The sequence below is a fragment of the Protomyctophum parallelum genome, assembly GCF_964188405.1.
Source record: "Protomyctophum parallelum genome assembly, chromosome: 14".
NCBI lineage: Eukaryota > Metazoa > Chordata > Actinopteri > Myctophiformes > Myctophidae > Protomyctophum > Protomyctophum parallelum.
In genome coordinates this window covers 993,658-1,016,157 of record NC_139709.1, presented here as the reverse complement: position 1 = coordinate 1,016,157, position 22,500 = coordinate 993,658, and the positions used below count along the sequence as shown (strand labels likewise).

Below are 22,500 nucleotides of genomic sequence, written 5' to 3'. Positions count from 1 at the left end.
GACGAAGTCGCCCGGCGTCATGAGACGCTCTGCATCCTTATCCTTATCTCCATCCTTATCCTTATCTCCCTTATCCACCACGCTGGCATACTGAAACAGAGACATTATCATTATTATTATTACCGTACTATTATTGAGGGGTGCTAGCCCCTCCGATATCCAGCGCTTGTGTCTCAATGTATTATAATGTTACATGCTCAATGTATTATAATGTTACATCCCTACGGTCTCAATGTATTTTCCATGTTTTACTATTTTTTTAAACACAATCAGCACCGGAATTCCTTCAAAATATAAGCTACACTTTAGAAACAAGACCAAATAAACAACTACACTTTAGAAACAAGACCAAATAAACAACTACACTTTAGAAACAAGACCAAATAAACAACTACACTTTAGAAACAAGACCAAATAAACAACTACACTTTAGAAACAAGACCAAATAAACAACTACACTTTAGAAACAAGACCAAATAAACAACTACACTTTAGAAACAAGACCAAATAAACAACTACACTTTAGAAACAAGACCAAATAAACAACTACACTTTAGAAACAAGACCAAATAAACAACTACACTTTAGAAACAAGACCAAATAAACAACTACACTTTAGAAACAAGACCAAATAAACAACTACACTTTAGAAACAAGACCAAATAAACAACTACACTTTAGAAACAAGACCAAATAAACAACTACACTTTAGAAACAAGACCAAATAAACAACTACACTTTAGAAACAAGACCAAATAAACAACTACACTTTAGAAACAAGACCAAATAAACAACTACACTTTAGAAACAAGACCAAATAAACAACTACACTTTAGAAACAAGATCAAATAAACAACTACACTTTAGAAACAAGACCAAATAAACAACTACGTACACTTCAGAAACAAGACCAAATAAACAACTACACTTTAGAAACAAGACCAAATAAACAACTACACTTTAGAAACAAGACCAAATAAACAACTACACTTTAGAAACAAGACCAAATAAACAACTACACTTTAGAAACAAGACCAAATAAACAACTACACTTTAGAAACAAGACCAAATAAACAACTACACTTTAGAAACAAGACCAAATAAACAACTACACTTTAGAAACAAGACCAAATAAACAACTACACTTTAGAAACAAGACCAAATAAACAACTACACTTTAGAAACAAGACCAAATAAACAACTACACTTTAGAAACAAGCCCAAATAAACAACTACACTTTAGAAACAAGACCAAATAAACACTACACTTTAGAAACAAGACCAAATAAACTACTACACTTTAGAAACAAGACCAAATAAACAACTACACTTTAGAAACAAGACCAAATAAACAACTACACTTTAGAAACAAGACCAAATAAACAACTACACTTTAGAAACAAGACCAAATAAACACTACACTTTAGAAACAAGACCAAATAAACAACTACACTTTAGAAACAAGACCCCCACCCCTGCTACTGTTGCATGTTGTGAGCTTGTAGATCTGTTGTGGACAGATCACAGATGAATGGAAACTATTATTGTGGCGATTATGCAAATTAATCAGGTGATTATTATGCAATAACGACAACGACAGGTCTGAACACGTCGCGCTGATCAGAGGTGCAAACACACACGCACGCACGCAAACACACACTGTACGCACACACACACACACACACACACACACTAAACATCACATGACACACACACACACACACACATGTAGGTATGAGCTATTCAGTGTTGCACGCATTCCAGCAACTGCTAACCACCACAGGGAGGTCACACTGTGGCCACGCACGCACGCACACACACACACACACACACACACACACACACATGCACACGCACGTGAACGTGCACACGCACGCACACACCAAAGTCACCCCTACCTACCGCCTCATGCCATGTCATGCTCACATTGGTGTAAACAAGTAACTAAGTACATTTAACTTAAAGCCGCTATAAGCACCCACTGAGCAATAGCCGGCCATTAGACGTGCGTCTAAAAATGGGATACAAATCGTCTAAAAATGAAAGTTTTTTAGACGTCTATCCTTAGATTAGACGTTGATTAGCTGTTGTTTAAAACGTCTATATATAGACGTCTAATCAACGTCTAATCTAAGAGTAGAAAAAATTAGGGATGCACCGATCCGGCTTTTTGGCATTCGATACCGATTTGGATACATGGGGGTCCAGTATCTGCCGATACAGAGTACCGATCCGATACCCCCCACAAAGAAACGTAATAACCTATTAAGCTGTATGCCTCACTGTGTGGAGTCTGGAATCATTATTTTGTGTAAGGCAACATCAGTGGGCAATAATCTGTCAAAATTGTAATGACCTTTTTTATTTATTGTTATGTGGTATTCAGAGTAAAACGCTCCCTCTGTGACACATCCAGGGGCCGCAATCTGCAATCAAAGATTTTCCTACCAAGTCATTGGTCGATTTGCCTGTCTACTTCCTTATTGTCATTTGACCGTTTATTCTCGACCAATGACAAAGCTTCTAGGTTTATTTCAATGGCCTGTATCTCCTATTCCTTAAACCATTCTGACCACTGGACACACACTGGTCTGATGAACCCATTCTGACCTGAGATCAGATTCATACGAGGTTTCCGCCGGACACACACTGGTCTGATGAACCCATTCTGACCTGAGATCAGATTCATACGAGGTTTCCACTGGACACACACTGGTCTGATGAACCCATTCTGACCTGAGATCAGATTCTAAAAATGTCAGTCGCTCTTCGATTTTTCAAAAATAGCAGACCTACAAGCTCGTATCGCGCCACTCGGTGGCGCGATATGAGCTTGTAGATCTGCTATTTTTAAATAGCTAAAGCATAACATGATGCTGACACCAAAATGGGTGCCCGGTCAGAATGGGTTAATGTCCCAGATGGCGTTTTTTGGTCAAAACAGCGTTTCTTTGACGGCACAGAGCCGGCGATGTGGAGCTCTCCAGAGGCCCGGTATAGATCCGTTTGGTAAACAAGGCCTGTCCGACCGGGACCTGCTCTGCTTACTAGGTTATGTTCACTTCCGGTATAGTCTGGAAATGTGGCTTTTCAAAATAAGAGCTCCACTGGGAAAATACTAGCGCTGTGTAAGTGTTAACATGTTGTTCCTACCTTCTGGAAGATGGCCTTCAGCTCGCTGGTATCGCCTCGTTTGGTGGATTGCACCTGGAGTAATTAAAACCGATAATTAATATAACATGTCACCTGGAGTAATTAAAACCCATAATTAATATAACATGTCACCTGGAGTAATTAAAACCAATAATTGCATAATATTGCGCACGCACGCACGCACGCACACGCACACACACACACACACACACACACACACACACACACACACACACACACACACACACACACACACACACACACACACACACACACACACACACACACACACACACACACACACACACACACACACACACACACACACACACACACACACACACACCTGGAGTCAGATATTGTGCTCTAGTTTCATATCCATTTGAAAGTTCTTGCAGAAAACGTGTTTTAAGTCACGGCCAAGATACATCAGGCAATTTTGCGCGCGTGCGTATGCGTTTACTGTAGCGCGTACAGTGCGTTTGGATAGGACCAATATATGTCAATGATACCAGCTACACCACGGACGCACGGATACCGTGGGCCATCCTACGCGTGCTCTAAAAATAGGATCGGTTCTAAAAAAAATTACGTGCGTATATTAATGCCCCCATGCGCGCGTATCTATATATCCTCCCGGAAGGTCCCGCACAAATCTGCCGCGCGCCACAGATCTGGTGTAGCCGCGGGGCATTTCGCACGCATACTTTGTGAGCGCAGTGCGCTTACGTCAAACGCACACATGCCCGCTGTAGCTTGGCCGTCAAATATCTCAACTTTTACACGAGGAAAACTTCCTTTGGGAACAGTTGATGTTTGGGAAGCACAGTCGTACAGTATGGGTACAGTATAGGTACAGTATGGACAGGTGGTAACTGATCACACCACCTGTTGTTAAGTGGCCTGTGATACATTTGTGATTCCTGAAGGAAGTTTTGATATGTTCAGTCCTGCACTCAGTGATGTAAATAGGTTTCCAATGTAATTAGTCCCAGGATGTACCATTAGGAGATCATCTCTATTATCTCTATTTCTCTCCTAATGGTACCAACATCAACACAAAGAGTAGGAGGGCACTTTTGGCCCAAAATAGCAAAAAAAAGCAGATCTACAAGCTCACAACGCGTCACGCTGCGACGCGTCGAGAGCTTGTAGATCAGCCATTTTAAAGTTTGGGTCACACAATTGGCAGGTGCTTTGCGATAGGTGCTGGGTAATTAATCACACCACCTGCCAATTGTGTGACCCAAACGTTTGTGTTTCCGGGGCTGGTCAACTGGTGATGTCAGTTCATCTATTATTCCGCCCCCCCCCCCCCCCCCCCCCCCTCGCCCGGAGAGAAAGATGTCCGTGTGCATCTCGTGAAAAAGTGTTGATAATTGACTAAATACACGTTTTGTGCCAGAACTTTCACATGGATATGAAACTAGAGGACCATTTTTCACTCCACGTCTTTGGAATAATTTAATGGGTGAGTACAAACGGAGCATTTATCACATTTAGGCATCTTTCATTTCTACCAGGACCTGGTGCCAGCGATCTATGCCTGTGATACATGAACATTTAAATGAAAATGAAAATGAAACGATCACAGGCATTCTAGGTCTAGTGCACGTGTCTGAATACAGCATGGATGGAACAACAACACAGTCTTCAGTTTTCCTGGTCGAGGCTCGAGATGCTGAATGAATAAATACATGAAAAAAGGGTTGAAAACCACCAACATGTTAATGAGTTAATATTATAACTAACTTATTATTATAATAAGTTAATATTAATTCATAACAGTTACATTATGATAGTGTTATCATGGAGGATAGGTCTGATGTGGTAGGACTTCTCTAACACACACACACACACACACACACACACACACACACACACACACGCAGTCTCTCTCACACACACAAACACAGTCACTCAAACACACACACGCAAGTCACGCACACACGTCACAGACGTCACGCCCACACACACACACACGCACGCACGGACGCACACACACACCATCACCATCTTATCTAGGTAAAACACTCCTGGCTATCTATCCATCCTTCTGCATCCGATTTGACTCCTAATCGGAATCCGGAACCGACACACACACGCACGCACGCTCACACACTCGCAAACTCTCTCTCTCTCTCTCTCTCACACACACACACACACACACACACACACACACACACACACACACAAACACACAGGCAAACACACACTCCAGTCCTGACTGTATTGTGTACATACCGGCCGTTTGATGACAGCTGATCTACAAGCTCACAACGCGTCGCGTTGTGAGCTTGTAGATCAGCTTGTCAGCCAAACAACAGGCACGCACGCACACACACACACACAGTAACGCGGGTCGAGAGACCATTAGAAACGGCTCAAAGACATTAGAGGGAGAGAGAGATGCTCAATAGTCACCTTGACCGCCATGCTGCTTGTGACGTCACGCGGACAGCTGTGCGCACGCGCCGCTGGCTGGTGACAAAAAGAGAGAGAAAGGTTGAGAGAGGCGGTGACGTCACGCACAGCGTCACCGGAGGAGGCGGGGTCACCCTGTCTCTAGGTGTTGGTGGGAGAGAGAGCATCTGTTAACATGACTCTCTCTCTCTCTCTCTCTCTCTCTCTCTCTCTCTCTCTCTCTCTCTCTCTCTCTCTCTCTCTCTCTCTCTCTCTCTCTCTCTCTCTCTGTGTGTGTGTGTGTGTGTGTGTGTGTGTGTGTGTGTGTGTGTGTGTGTGTGTGTGTGTGTGTGTGTGTGTGTGTGTGTGTGTGTGTGTGTGTGTGTGTGTGTGTCTCTCTCTCTCTCTCTTTCTCTCTCTCTCTCTCTCCATCTCTCTCTGTGTGTGTGTGTGTGTGTGTGTGTGTGTGTGTGTGTGTGTCTCTCTCTCTTTCTCTCTCTCTCTGTGTGTCTCTCTCTCTCTCTCTCTCTCTCTCTCTCTGTGTGTCTCTCTCTCTCTCTCTCTCTCTCTCTCTCCCTAGCTGTCTCATTCCGTACGTGTGTGCGTGCGCGCGCGCGCGCGTTCCTGTGTGTGTGCAGTGCAAGGAGGGCCCCCCAGTTTGACATGCATTAGTCTACTACGGAGGGACCCTCATTTAATGGCATTTATATAGTCTGAGACCCCCGATTTATATTATTATAAATAAGGGTCCATTTGGTTCCAAACTATCATTTAGCTATTTGGGGACCCCCAGGGGTCCCTTGTTTGTGCCGAATCTGGGTTGTACATGGTTTGTTGCACTCCCTCTGGTGTTGTGGGTGTGGACTTCGTTTGTTATTGGTTCTGATTAGAAACATGTTTAAGAACATATAATTATTACAATTATTCTACATTTACAATAGTTATTGGTTCACATTATTAGAAATGGCTGGATTGGATTATAATATCTATATTTTAATGAACCATGATTTTTAATGTACGACACCAGCAGCATTGTGAATGTGACCTCCCGTTGTCACCACAAGGTGGCAGCAAAGCCTACATTTTACTTACTTTTCTACTTTTCTCTCCGTTTTGATTGATTGATTTATTGGATGAATACTTGACAAATAAATAAATACCAGGAGAAATACATAAATAAATAGTTAACAATTATTTTAAGCTTTATTTTGTTCACAATCAGTTTTACTTTAACCACATTCTATGCTTAAATAGCAGATCTGCAAGCTCACATCACGTCACGGTGTGACATATGCTGCAATATGATAGAACTTGTACATCTGCTATATTTTCACAATCTTTAAAAACCAAAAGAAGCAGATCTACAAGCCTGCATGTTCAATCATATCTATGACATCATCATCTATCTCTATATGACATCAGACATTTATATATGTAAAAAAAATCACACTTGCGTGAAGTGAGGGGCACTCTTATCATCATACATCACATTCCATGCTCGTCAACCCAGTGCCATCGTTAGGCATACATATATATATATATATATATATATATATATATATATATATAGCCTATATTTATATTTCAGTAACAGAATAAAATAAATATATTTCTGTAAAAAGTTCAGCATCCATACCAACACCACATTTAAACTTAAAGGGATTGTGACATTAAAAAAAAGGTTTTGGAATTGTTCTTATTTTTTTTAGGTTTTCTAATCTCAATTGCACCCAAAAAACATGAACTTTTAACATTCAGTAGATTTTCTGTGATCTGGGGTTTTCTGGCTCAAACAGGTGCTCTGATTTGCCGGCAGTAAGTGACATCACTTACTGCAAATCCCATATATGTCAATGGGATTTGCCAGCAGATGTCACTTTTTCACTGTGTTGCCTGTTTTCATTGTAGCTCAAAAGGCCCAAAAAAACCCAAAGAAAACTTCAGACCACAGAAAATCCACTGAATGTTCAAAGTTCAGGTTTTTTGGGTGTAATTGAGGTCATAAAACCTAAAAGAAAAAAGAAAAAGAAATGAAAATGAATGTCATAAAACCTTTAAAGGACCACTTTACCACTTTTCAACCTATCTTCACAAAATTCTCTCTAGGTCGTCCATCGTCGCTTCCAGACATCCTGGTTCTCCCAGAGAGGTTCTGCAGACATCCGGCCAGCTCGTTGGTGCTTTGAGCTCCTCATATAATAGGTGCTCACTAATGTTCATGACAAAATACCACCATTTTCTTTCTACCCAGTCTGTGTCTCATAGGAGGGCTGTGGGCAGTTCAGAAACCAGTCTGTGTCTCATAGGAGGGCTGTGGGCAGTTCAGAAACCAGTCTGTGTCTCATAGGAGGGCTGTGGGCAGTTCAGAAACCAGTCTGTGTCTCATAGGAGGGCTGTGGGCAGTTCAGAAACCAGTCTGTGTCTCATAGGAGGGCTGTGGGCGGTTCAGAAACCAGTCTCTGTTTCATAGGAGGGCTGTGGGCGGTTCAGAAACCAGTCTGTGTCTCATAGGAGGGCTGTGGGCGGTTCAGAAACCAGTCTCTGTTTCATAGGAGGGCTGTGGGTAGTTCAGAAACCAGTCTGTGTCTCATAGGAGGGCTGTGGGCAGTTCAGAAACCAGTCTGTGTCTCTTAGGAGGGCTGTGGGCGGTTCAGAAACCAGTCTGTGTCTCATAGGAGGGCTGTGGGCGGTTCAGAAACCAGTCTGTGTCTCATAGGAGGGCTGTGGGCGGTTCAGAAACCAGTCTCTGTTTCATAGGAGGGCTGTGGGCGGTTCAGAAACCAGTCTGTCTCATAGGAGTGCTGTGGGCGGTTCAGAAACCAGTCTGTGTCTCATAGGAGGGCTGTGGGCGGTTCAGAAACCAGTCTGTGTCTCATAGGAGGGCTGTGGGCAGTTCAGAAACCAGTCTGTGTTTCATAGGAGGGCTGTGGGCGGTTCAGAAACCAGTCTAGGAGGAGCTCCAAATTAGGTCCAAATTACAGATTACAAAAATACACATTTATTTTGTAACAGAGACTAGTCTAAACATCAAAGAAACACACGCGGTAAAAAAGACACATCTCCATCTATCAGGCCAAACCTCAATGGACAAAAAAAGCTTTGTGATTAATTAATGATGGAGTTACACAACATGAAGAGAACATCATATTAATGGACAGGTTATCACCGGTGGATAAGTGGTTAATACTCTTCCTGTTGGAACAAACAATACTAAACACCTACAATCTGGTTCAGAACAACAACAATAACTCATATTTGTATTGGTGTGACCATGACGGGCATTCAGGAGAATGTAGAGGGACTGAATCTATGGAGGACATGTGACAGGACTGAATCTATGGAGGAAATGTGACATGAAATGTGACAGGACTGAATCTATGGAGGACATGCGACAGGACTGACTCTATAGAATAAATGTGACAGGACTGACTCTATAGAATAAATGTGACAGGACTGAATCTATGGAGGAAATGTGACAGGACTGACTCTATAGAATAAATGTGACAGGACTGAATCTATAGAATAAATGTGACAGGACTGAATCTATGGAGGAAATGTGACAGGACTGAATCTATAGAATAAATGTGACAGGACTGAATCTATGGAATAAATGTGACAGGACTGAATCTATAGAATAAATGTGACAGGACTGAATCTATAGAATAAATGTGACAGGACTGAATCTATGGAATAAATGTGACAGGACTGAATCTATAGAATAAATGTGACATATAGAATAAATGTGACAGGACTGACTCTATGGAGGAAATGTGACAGGACTGAATCTATGGAGGAAATGTGACAGGACTGACTCTATAGAATAAATGTGACAGGACTGACTCTATAGAATAAATGTGACAGGACTGAATCTATGGAGGAAATGTGACAGGACTGAATCTATAGAATAAATGTGACAGGACTGAATCTATAGAATAAATGTGACAGGACTGAATCTATAGAATAAATGTGACAGGACTGACTCTATAGAATAAATGTGACAGGACTGAATCTATAGAATAAATGTGACAGGACTGACTCTATAGAATTAATGTGACAGGACTGACTCTATAGAATAAATGTGACAGGACTGAATCTATGGAGGAAATGTGACAGGACTGACTCTATAGAATAAATGTGACAGGACTGAATCTATGGAGGAAATGTGACAGGACTGAATCTATAGAATAAATGTGACAGGACTGACTCTATAGAATAAATGTGACAGGACTGAATCTATAGAATAAATGTGACAGGACTGACTCTATAGAATAAATGTGACAGGACTGAATCTATAGAATAAATGTGACATATAGAATAAATGTGACAGGACTGACTCTATGGAGGAAATGTGACAGGACTGAATCTATGGAGGACATGTGACAGGACTGAATCTATGGAGGAAATGTGACAGGACTGACTCTATAGAATAAATGTGACAGGACTGACTCTATAGAATAAATGTGACAGGACTGAATCTATGGAGGAAATGTGACAGGACTGAATCTATAGAATAAATGTGACAGGACTGACTCTATAGAATAAATGTGACAGGACTGAATCTATGGAGGAAATGTGACAGGACTGACTCTATAGAATAAATGTGACAGGACTGAATCTATGGAGGAAATGTGACAGGACTGACTCTATAGAATAAATGTGACAGGACTGAATCTATGGAGGAAATGTGACAGGACTGAATCTATAGAATAAATGTGACAGGACTGACTCTATAGAATAAATGTGACAGGACTGAATCTATAGAATAAATGTGACAGGACTGAATCTATAGAATAAATGTGACAGGACTGAATCTATAGAATAAATGTGACAGGACTGAATCTATAGAATAAATGTGACAGGACTGAATCTATAGAATAAATGTGACAGGAATGACTCTATAGAATAAATGTGACAGGACTGACTCTATAGAATAAATGTGACAGGACTGACTACAGAGCGTCGCAGTCCCGCCCCCTCGAGAGACCCGGAAAATAAATCGCCGTTCATTTTCCTCATAGGCATTTCTTAAAGGGATTGTGACATTAAAAAAAAAGGTTTTGGAATTGTTCTTGTTTTTTTTAGGTTTTCTAATCTCAATTGCAGCCAAAAAACATGAACTTTTAACATTCAGTAGATTTTCTGTGATCTGGGGTTTTCTGGCTCAAACAGGTGCTCTGATTTGCCGGCAGTAAGTGACATCACTTACTGCAAATCTGTCAATGGGATTTGCCAGCAGATGTCACTGTTTCACTGTGTTGCCTGTTTTCATTGTAGCTCAAAAGGCCCAAAAAACCCCAAAGAAAACTCAGACCACAGAAAATCCACTGAATGTTCAAAGTTCAGGTTTTTTGGGTGTAATTGAGGTCATAAAAAAAAAAAAAAAAAAAAAATGAAAATGAATGTCATAAAACCTTTAAAGTATTTATTTAAAGACGGTTACGCCGCGGACAAAGCCAACTCGGATCGTGACAAATCATCACAATGAACACAATGTTTTGGGGCCGATCAAATCATTAGAAAGAAGAAAATAAAGGCAGGAGACGACACAATGTTTTGTTTTCGGCCCAAAACATTGTGTTCATTGTCATGATTCGTCACGATCCGAGTTGGCTTTGTCCGCGGCCTAACCGTCTTTGAATAAATACTTTAAGAAAAGCCTATGGGACGAATGCATTGGGATTCATTTCCTGGGCCACTCGTCGTCCTGAAAGGGGGAGGGACTGAAATGTGACAGGACTGACTCTAAGACTATAGTAAATAAAATAATAAAAAAGGAGTCAAGAACATATTTAGCCCCATGGTCGAAAACAGCTGAAATCCCTAAAACGAAAGAAAGCAGCAAATGAAAATAATATTTTACTTTCTCTAATAACCTAAAACATGAACCTTAGTTGAAAAAAAAACTAAAGTTGTCCTTTAACCCATTCTGACCGGGCACCCATTTTGGTGTCGGCATCATGTTATGCTTTAGCTATTTAAAAATAGCAGATCTACAAGCTCATATCGCGCCACCGAGTGGCGCGATACGAGCTTGTAGGTCTGCTATTTTTTGAAAAATCGAAGAACGACTGACATTTTTAGAATCTGATCTCAGGTCAGAATGGGTTCATCAGACCAGTGTGTGTCCAGTGGAAACCTCGTGTGAATCTGATCTCAGGTCAGAATGGGTTAAAGATGGAGTGCCGTGATTGTTTTCCACCCTAAAACATGATCATCAGGTCTTATTGTTATATAAGGAGGTATAATTATTTTCAAAATAAAGTGTACAGTATTTGTTAAAATGTAGTTTTTACGTGGACACGCCCAGCAGTTCATTAAGTATGCCTGGTTTGCCTGGTGGGGGGGGGGGGGGGGGGTGATGGGTGGTGATCCACCTGGACTGAAGCCACACCCACAGCTGTAGTTCTATGATAAAGGGGGAGGGGTTAGGGGAGGGGCTGATAGTGTGATGTCACTATATTACTGTTTATTTCATTGGCCCGTTTGACTGTCGAGGGTTCAGCCTCCAGGAAGAAACCCTAAATACAAAGTGAATACACCATTGCACATAAAAACGACTCCAGGGTGTCTAATGAAGTACTGTCACCTCATAGACACGTGAAAAACTGGAAAAATACAAACAATGTATCTTTACTCTTTAAGAGTCATGGTCTTTGTAGGTAAGTTAAGAGTAATGGTCCTTATTCTGTAGTTAAGAGTAGTGGGTAGGTACCCTCACAAAAACATGCAGTAATCCTGGTCTCTAAACTGCCTCCCCCTGGCCAGCCGGGGCGCCTGATGGAGGGGAAAGGAACTGGTCTCTATACTGCCTCCACCTGGCCAGCCGGGGCGCCTGATGGAGGGGAAAGGAACTGGTCTCTAAACTGCCTCCCCCTGGCCAGCCGGGGCGCCTGATGGAGGGTAAAGGAACTGGTCTCTAAACTGCCTCCCCCTGTCCAGCCGGGGCGCCTGATGGAGGGGAAAGGAACTGGTCTCTATACTGCCTCCCCCTGGCCAGCCGGGGCGCCTGATGGAGGGGAAAGGAACTGGTCTCTATACTGCCTCCCCCTGGCCAGCCGGGGCGCCTGATGGAGGGGAAAGGAACTGGTCTCTATACTGCCTCCCCCTGGCCAGCCGGGGCGCCTGATGGAGGGGAAAGGAACTGGTCTCTATACTGCCTCCCCCTGGCCAGCCGGGGCGCCTGATGGAGGGGAAAGGAACTGGTTGGAATAACGTGCTCCTTCCACGCGCTACGTCCAACCAGGGAAACTCCCCCCTGTCAGGTTGTAAAGGAGCAACTTGGACACCTCATGCACAGAAGGAGCATGAAGACAGTCCGCTGCCCCCCCCAGGTTGGCAGAGGAAGTGTAGCGCCCAGGATTACATTAGATAATTGACACTGGGTGAAAAAATGGGTTACAAAATCGTGGGATAAAAATTATAGAGAAGAAAAACAGAGTAGTGGTGTTTGTCTGGGGTCCATGTGCTTGTCCAGGGTATTCCGTAGTTAAGTTAAGGTCCTTGGGGGTCCATGTAGAGTTAAGTTAAGAGTAGTGGTCCTTGGGGGTCCTTGGGGGTTAAGTTAAGAGTAGTGGTCCTTGGGGGTCCATGTGGTCGTCCAGCTCTTCTTCTCCTGGTATTCCCAGTCCGTCTCGCTCCTCTCCTCCCGTCTGATCCTCACAGCGCTGTAGCTGGGAACGCTGGGAACGCCCTGGAACTTAGAACGACGAAAAAACCCACACTGGAGAGGAGAGGAGAGGAGAGGAGAGGAGAGGAGAGGAGAGGAGAGGAGAGGAGAGGAGAGGAGAGGAGAGGAGAGGAGAGGAGAGGAGGAGGGGGGGGGGAGGGGAGAGGAGAGGAGAGGAGAGGAGAGGAGAGGAGAGGAGAGGAGAGGAGAGGAGAGGAGAGGAGAGGAGAGGAGAGGAGAGGAGAGGAGAGGAGAGGAGAGGAGAGGAGAGGAGAGGAGAGGAGAGGAGAGGAGAGGAGAGGAGAGGAGAGGAGAGGTGTGTTTAGCTCAAATGTACATCATGTTGTTTACATTTTTGTCCCCAAAAGCAATCAAATCAATCAATCACAATAGATTGATCTCAAGTAGGAAGAGCCCAAGCAGTGAAGTGTGTCAGTGATGTTGAGACGACCATTCCTTCATTCCTTCCTTCATTCCTTCCTTCCTTCCTTCCTTCATTCCTTCCTTCATGCACAGAGCAGAACAAGGTACATTAAAAAGTAGGTCAGGACAGTGATGTCATGCAGTCCCAGACGGCTGATTGGTCGCAGCACGGGAGCCAATCAACTGCAGCCGGAGTGGACGTTCAAGTCAATGAGAGCACGCACACACATACGCGCACACGCACACGCACACACACACACACACACACACCATAGCATAGCGAACGGCGGTCGGTCGGTCGGTCATTCAGCAGCTAATATAACTACACCGCATTCAGCGCCTCCAAGCAGCACCACCATATATGGTCGTACAGGAAGATGACCATAGAGCAGCCAGCACAGAGCCCTCGCATCACAGAGCTCACAGCAGAGAGCTCTGCTCACAGCACAGAGCCCTCACAGCACAGAGCTCTGCTCACAGCACAGAGCCCTCACAGCACAGAGCCCTCACATCACAGAGCTCACAGCAGAGAGCTCTGCTCACAGCACAGAGCCCTCACAGCAGAGAGCTCTGCTCACAGCACAGAGCCCTCACAGCAGAGAGCTCTGCTCACAGCACAGAGCCCTCACAGCAGAGAGCTCTGCTCACAGCACAGAGCCCTCACAGCAGAGAGCTCTGCTCACAGCACAGAGCCCTCACAGCAGAGAGCTCTGCTCACAGCACAGAGCCCTCACAGCAAAGAGAGATGTTTTCAGATGTTTCACCATGTGGGAGAAAAGCAAGGTGTTTTGCACACCTACGGGCGACGGGTGTGCTTAGGAGGAGGAGGACAGCAGAGTGTCCCACGTGCTGAAAAAAAGGAAAGAACTCCCGCTGCACACTGTCTTCAAATGAAGTGAAATACTTACTTCTAAAACAGTGGCTCTCAAACAGTTGGTCCTTATGAGGGGACCAACAGGGGTCCTTGAGGGGGTTCCAGGTGGTCCCCGTGCTAAACGATGGTGAGTTGGTAACCAAATGGACCCTCAGGAGTCAGGGACCCTCACGGATATTTAACTCATTGAGAGCGTGAAATGAAACCAAATGGAAACCTAATGCACGTACGGGTCCTTTTGGTTTAAAGGTATATTCAGTGATTTCACTTAATTCAAATAGCACTTATTTTTTTGTTTTGTTGTGATAATCCTCCCTACTATAGAGTGTGCTGACCATATAAGGAGTTCCTCCCTGTCCCCAGTTAACCCCTGGGGGTCAAAAAACCTTAGGTTTCGTTTTTGACTCTCTATCCTGATTGGACGAAAGGCTGGGTCCCAGGGCAAAAACGAAACCTAAGGTTTTTTGAGTGAAATCACTGAATATACCTTTAATTGTACGCGCTCAATGAGTTACAAATTATTGTTAAACATTGGGCATTGCTAAATTTACAAGAAGTCTACACAGATTAGACAAAGTAGAAGGATTGTTATTTTGATCGACGTTTGTCAAACGTACGGACTTGTGTGTCGACAACGAGAATATTCTTTAGTTTTGGTTTTGAGAGACTATAAAATATCTGCTCCGTAGGAATAAATATACTGGGCCTTGATATGAAAAGGGCTGAAAACCACTGGTCTAAAAAAGATAAAGATATTATCCCGATAAAGGGCCCTACACTACAGGCCCAAATGTTGCGGTTCCCTTACTAACCCATTCTGGAGCGGGAACCCCTTTTGGTGTTAGCATTATATTATTCTTTAGCTATTGAAAAAATAGCAGATCTACAAGCTCACGCTCAAGCTACACGAGCTTGTAGGTCTGCTATTTTTGAAAAATCGAAGAACGACTGACATTATAGAAACATAGCTTTTTCAGAAAAACTGTCAGGATGTAGAAGAACATTTTTTTTTAGAATCTGATCTCAGGTCAGAATGGACAGTTGAAGACAGTGTGCCGAGACGTCTTTCCTTGTGATCCAGATGTTTTACCAGTCAGTCCGTCTCCTATAAAGACTCTCTAGGCGTCAGACGTCAGTCTCTCTTTGTCTGAGGACGGCCCGTCCTCCTCTTTGTCCTTCTGGCCAAAGAATCCGCACTGAGGAGAGAACATGGTTACAGCAACAGTCTAGACAGTAGGGGGTGCTATTAACACATTTATTGCCCCGGGGGTTATTTAATCCATTAACCCATTCTGAACGGGAACCCATTTTGGTGTTAGCATCATGTCGTGCTTTAGCCATTTAAAAATAGCAGATCTACAAGCTCATATCGCGCCACCGAGTGGCGCGATACGAGCTTGTAGGTCTGCTATTTTTGAAAAATCGAAGAACGACTGACATAGAAACATAGCTTTTTCAGAAAACTGTCAGGATGTAGAAGACGTTTATAGAATCTGATCTCAGGTCAGAATGGGTTAATAAAATGTGCCCAGCGTTTATAGCGCCCGGAGCACTTTTACCGACGGACTGGATCTTGTCCCGGGTGTGGCTATAGCAGCTAACGGCCAAGCTAGCTACCAGTTACCGCGGGCCATCCTACGCGTGCTCTAAAAATAGGATCGGTTCTAATTGTTTTACGTGCGTATATTAATGCCCCCATGCACGCATATCTATATATCCTCCCGGAAGGTCCCGCACAAACCTGCCGTGCGCCACAGATCTGGTGTAGCCGCGGGGCATTTCGCACGCATACTTTGTGCGCGCAGTGCGCTTTACGTCAAACGCACACATGCCCGCTGTAGCCAAAACACCCCTAAGGCGATCGACAACAACAACGGGAGGTAAGGTTAAATCTAACGCCACTAATGACTGGACAGCGGGGGGGCCTGTCTGACACATGACATTTATTTTTATAATTAGACGGGATGATTTAGATCGTGAGTTATTAACGTTTTAAGATTTCCGTTGTCGTCGGCTAAACAGGGGGGGGGGGGGGGGACCTTTTCGATGAGCCTATAGGAGCGCCTGTTGCGCAATAATCGATGTTGCGTAACAGTGAGACGTCGTTGAAAATGTTCCACCCCACCCCCCCCCCCCGTTTAGCCGACGAGAACGAAAATTTTGAAACGTTAATAACTAAAAACTACATTTAGCTGCTTCAGCCACATCCGGTTCAACATCCGGTCCGTCGGTCAAAGTGCTCCGCTGATACAAATCGCTGATGTAATGGATTAGATAATAACCCCGGGCGATCGGAGAGTTAAACATGGTTACAACATGCAGGGGGTCATCAATATGTCATCAATATGTCATCAATATGTCATCAATATGTCATCAATATGTCTTCAGTATGTCCGTACAGGGAGATGGGGCGACTTGTTAGAACTAATTATTTATTATTTATGTTATAACTATTTATTTATTATTCATGTTATAACAATTTTCGCCATACTATACCCCTTATCTGCAAACCTGTTTATTTGACTTTTTTTTTAATAAAAGGAGCTATGTGATTGGTGCTCATACCTCCAGCAAGGTAAATAAAAGGAGCTATGTGATTGGTGCTCACACCTCCAGCAAGGTAAATAAAAGGAGCTATGTGATTGGTGCTCATACCTCCAGGAAGGTAAATAAAAGGAGCTATGTGATTGGTGCTCATACCTCCAGCAAGGTAAATAAAAGGAGCTATCTGATTGGTGCTCGTACCTCCAGCAAGGTAAATAAAAGGAGCTATGTGATTGGTGCTCACACCTCCAGGAAGGTAAATAAAAGGAGCTATCTGATTGGTGCTCGTACCTCCAGGAAGGTAAATAAAAGGAGCTATCTGATTGGTGCTCGTACCTCCAGGAAGGTAAATAAAAGGAGCTATCTGATTGGTGCTCACACCTCCAGCAAGGTAAATAAAAGGAGCTATATGATTGGTGCTCGTACCCCCAGGAAGGTAAATAAAAGAAGCTATCTGATTGGTGCTCACACCTCCAGCAAGGTAAATAAAAGGAGCTATGTGATTGGTGCTCACACCTCCAGCAAGGTAAATAAAAGGAGCTATGTGATTGGTGCTCACACCTCCAGCAAGGTAAATAAAAGGAGCTATCTGATTGGTGCTCGTACCTCCAGGAAGGTAAATAAAAGGAGCTATCTGATTGGTGCTCGTACCTCCAGGAAGGTAAATAAAAGGAGCTATCTGATTGGTGCTCGTACCTCCAGGAAGGTAAATAAAAGGAGCGATCAGGAGAGTGAAGTCTCAACCCGTTGCCCCCGTGGCCCGACTACGGATAAGCGGTTAAAGATGGACGTATAATGTTTACCTTCCAGAGCAGGAAGACCAACAGGCCCAGCAGCAACAGGCCTAACAAGATGGCTACCAGGATGATCCACCATGGAAGACCTCCGTACTGCGCTGCCCTTCTCTCTGGGAAGACGGTCACTCTGACCTGGAAACATATAAATAAATACATCATCTATATATCTATTATATCTATTAATATATACTGTATGATGGAAGACCTCCGTACTGCGCTGCCCTTCTCTCTGGGAAGACGGTCACTCTGACCTGGAAACATATAAATAAATACATCATCTATATATCTATTATATCTATTAACCCATTCTGACCTGAGATCAGATTCATACGAGGTTTCCACTGGACACACACTGGTCTGATGAACCCATTCTGACCTGAGATCAGATTCATACGAGGTTTCCACTGGACACACACTGGTCTGATGAACCCATTCTGACCTGAGATCAGATTCTACAAATGTCAGTCGTTCTTCGATTTTTCAAAAATAGCAGACCTACAAGCTCGTAGCGCGCCACTCGGTGGCGCGCCATGAGCTTGTAGATCTGCTATTTTTCAATAGCTAAAGCATAACATGATGCTAACACCAAAATGGGTTCCCGTTCAGAACGTCATAAGGATTTCGAACCGAGAGGTCCAATGGACGTACCTGTACGCCCTAGCGCACCCTCAAAGATACGGGGCGAGATAAGAATATTCAGAATTTTTCCTTTTGGCATTTTGCTTTTCGCTTTCCGTACGCTAACGCTCCGTGCAACTATTAGCTTGTCATTGACTCCCATGTTAGCGCGGCGGAAAGAATGACTCGTATCTCCTATAATCCAGGGCGCTCTCCGTGGTGATGAATGGATCGATATGCTGGCGCTTCATTTCTGCTCCTCATCCGTCTCTCTCCCGCAAAATATGAACGTTTTTTGGAGCGTAAAAAAATTAATTAAGACGATCGGGGATGTGAGGTCTCTTTGTAAAGTCAACTTTCTTTTGGAAAGTGTTTCCGGGTCATGGCTTTCAGAGTAAAAGCGATCAGACAACTCCGGCACCCAGAGCTCCTATTTTGAAGCACTTCCGGCACTAAATGTGTTAATAAAAAAATACTATATATACATTTTTTTTAAGTTGATTCTCTTTGCTCTTCCATGACCATCATCCGTCATCATTCCACCATCTCAGAAATGTTTGACATCTGAAACATTTTCTAAACATGAATTTAAGCACATGCTGCTTATGTTGTGTCCCTCTTTTCCTTCAGTCATGCTAGTGTTGACATTATTAATATATCTATGAATATATCAATGAACCCTGTTACTCTGACCTGTAAACATATTAATATATCTATGAATATATCAATGAACCCTGTTACTCTGACCTGTAAACATATTAATATATCTATGAATATATCAATGAACCCTGTTACTCTGACCTGTAAACATATTCATATATCTATGAATATATCAATGAACCCTGTTACTCTGTCTGACCTGTAAACATATTAATATATCTATGAATATATCAATGAACCCTGTTACTCTGTCTGACCTGTAAACATATTAATATATCTATGAATATATCAATGAACCCTGTTACTCTGTCTGACCTGTAAACATATTCATATATCTATGAATATATCAATGAACCCTGTTACTCTGTCTGACCTGTAAACATATTCATATATCTATGAATATATCAATGAACCCTGTTACTCTGTCTGACCTGTAAACATATTAATATATCTATGAATATATCAATGGACCCTGTTACTCTGTCTGACCTGTAAACATATTCATATATCTATGAATATATCAATGAACCCTGTTACTCTGACCTGTAAACATATTCATATATCTATGAATATATCAATGAACCCTGTTACTCTGACCTGTAAACATATTAATATATCTATGAATATATCAATAAACCCTGTTACTCTGACCTGTAAACATATTCATATATCTATGAATATATCAATGAACCCTGTTACTCTGTCTGACCTGTAAACATATTAATATATCTATGAATATATCAATGAACCCTGTTACTCTGTCTGACCTGTAAACATATTCATATATCTATGAATATATCAATGAACCCTGTTACTCTGACCTGTAAACATATTCATATATCTATGAATATATCAATAAACACTGTTACTCTGACCTGTAAACATATTCATATATCTATGAATATATCAATGAACCCTGTTACTCTGTCTGACCTGTAAACATATTAATATATCTATGAATATATCAATAAACCCTGTTACTCTGACCTGTAAACATATTCATATATCTATGAATATATCAATGAACCCTGTTACTCTGTCTGACCTGTAAACATATTCATATATCTATGAATATATCAATGAACCCTGTTACTCTGTCTGACCTGTAAACATATTCATATATCTATGAATATATCAACAAACCCTGTTACTCTGTCTGACCTGTAAACATATTCATATATCTATGAATATATCAATGAACCCTGTTACTCTGACCTGTAAACATATTCATATATCGTTGCTGTTCGGGAGGAAACCACCTAACTCCATTTTCCGTTTGCATAAATCAGTGCTATTGAACACCCTTTATGTAGTAGCAGTAGCAGTAGTTTTACAGACCTGTGTATTGGCGTTCTTCAGAACCATGTTCTTTGCCTTTCCCTCCACACTGATAGACGCGTCCACCAGAACATCCAGGTAGTTCAGCTCAGAGAAGTCCTGGAAATACATACATGTTATTACTGTAAACATACAATACATACATGTTATTACTGTAAACATACAATATATACATTGTGGGGTCTCGCTAGCGACACCCCACGGTGGTAAGTGCGTTGCCAGGGCAACCAGACACGCTGTCAGACAGAAGACGCCTCGGACCGTTAGGCCCGCCCTCGGCCGTGTAGTAGGGAATGTATACGTCCCGAATCTCCTCCTCCACCAGATTGAGATGATGGAACGACCACACCCAAATCAGCAAGCGGCCACACCCGTCATATAAAAAGGAAGATTCAGTCTGTGTCTGACAGCGGCTGGTTCACACACACGCAGGCACGCACAGCAAATACCGTCGGGGGGTAAGAAGACACACACACACTTCCACCAAACACACATTCATGTGTATAACCCTGCATGTCTTAACTGTCACTCTCCTCTCACCACAGGCTCTTAGGAACGGTCCAGGAAATGTATCGGACTGTACGATTAAAACAATAAAGGAACAGGAGTTCCATTTTCACACATCTCGCTGCTGGAGGAAGGCAGCCCGCCACAGCGATGGTGACGCGGAAACTACAAGAATAAGGTCGGAAAGAAACCTGTTATTATTGATATTATATTGAGCACTGTCTGGCATACAGGCGCTCATTTGATTCGCCGAGAGCGGCCTGAAGACTTACGCTCTCTCGGAGCTGAACCCCCCCCCGCTATCGGGAGAGAAGACCCACTACAGTTAAAGATAAAGACCGATGACGTCACCCGAAGCAAGGCATCCCCGTCCCGGCTTATCGTTGTTAACCCAGAGCCCTCCAGTGAGGAGCGTGCTATCAGAGACTGTACAAACCTGAGTTGAAATCTAATCTTCTGTTCTCATCCTTCTCCAGGCTGAGGAAAACGCCTGTGGAACAGACGTTTGTGTGGGATATAATTTGCCCAGAAACCTACGTGGGGTTTCTCCTTCTGCCTGTAATATAATTTTCCTTGTTGATGAAATAAAAAGCTGTTGAAACTGCTGCAATTCCCCGTCCCGCCTGATCCTTGGTCGCAGACATTCCACACAACATGTAAATACTGTAAAGATCCAGTCTGGCAGTCCAGTGTGCCGCGGGTTCGACTCCCGATCCCGACGGCCTTTACTGCATGTCTTCCCCCCCCACATCTCTCTCCCCATTTCCTGTCTGTCTCTCTATAAAAAATAAAAAATAAAGGCGGAAGCCAAAAAGAAAAAAATGCCTGCCTGCCTATAATGATGACATCAGGGATCTCCATATATGGGGTTAATTGTGACAGCGGGTCGTATTTCTCCATCCCTGATGATGTCACGATGACCTGGGCACCATATATAGGGGCATTCACCATGTATGGAGATAATGAGTGACTGAGTGACATACTGTAGTAAATGGAACCTGAAGTCTGATTGGTGGAAGGTAAATAAGGTAAATAAAAGGAGCGATGTGATTGGTTACCTCCAGGAAGGTGCTGTTCCACAGGCGAGCGTACAGAGTGACGACCGCATCGCTGTCCAGGCCCTGTAGGGGGCAGCGAAGCTCTACACACCGGGCCCCACTGCTGCAGGACTACACACACACACACACACACACCACACACCACACACACACACACACACACACACACACACACCACACACACACACACACACACACACACACACACACACACACACACACACACACACACACCACACACACACCACACACACACACACACACACACACACACACACACACACACACACACCACACACACACACACACACACACACACACACCACACCACACACACAGACACAGACACAGACACCACACCACACACACACCAAACACACCGCACACACACACACCCACACACCCCACCACACACCACACACCACACACCACACACCACACACCACACACCACACACCA

The 22,500-nt window shown here is 43.3% G+C and overlaps 2 protein-coding genes across 3 annotated transcripts in view; both read right to left on the bottom strand.

Annotated features, from left to right (window-relative positions):
* The window catches only part of LOC310870930 (electrogenic aspartate/glutamate antiporter SLC25A12, mitochondrial-like), a 38,594-nt gene extending 38,554 nt beyond the window's left edge, over window positions 1–40 (bottom strand). For both annotated transcript variants that reach the window (XM_083782309.1, XM_083782310.1), the window contains exon 1: window positions 1–40. This exon is cut by the window's left edge and continues 89 nt beyond it. In XM_083782309.1, the coding sequence (XP_083638435.1) occupies window positions 1–21 (21 nt within the window). In that variant the 5' untranslated portion in view covers window positions 22–40.
* A 13,077-nt stretch (window positions 41–13,117) lies between these two features.
* The window catches only part of LOC310870771 (integrin alpha-6-like), a 57,654-nt gene continuing 48,271 nt past the window's right edge, over window positions 13,118–22,500 (bottom strand). Inside the window, exons 22-26 of the mRNA XM_083782075.1 lie at window positions 22,042–22,152; window positions 20,477–20,575; window positions 17,867–17,992; window positions 15,610–15,715; window positions 13,118–13,276 (exon numbers count right to left, since the gene is read on the bottom strand). Coding sequence (XP_083638201.1) covers window positions 15,638–15,715; window positions 17,867–17,992; window positions 20,477–20,575; window positions 22,042–22,152 — 414 coding nt within the window. The 3' untranslated portion in view covers window positions 13,118–13,276; window positions 15,610–15,637. The remainder of the gene's footprint in view (window positions 13,277–15,609; window positions 15,716–17,866; window positions 17,993–20,476; window positions 20,576–22,041; window positions 22,153–22,500) is intronic.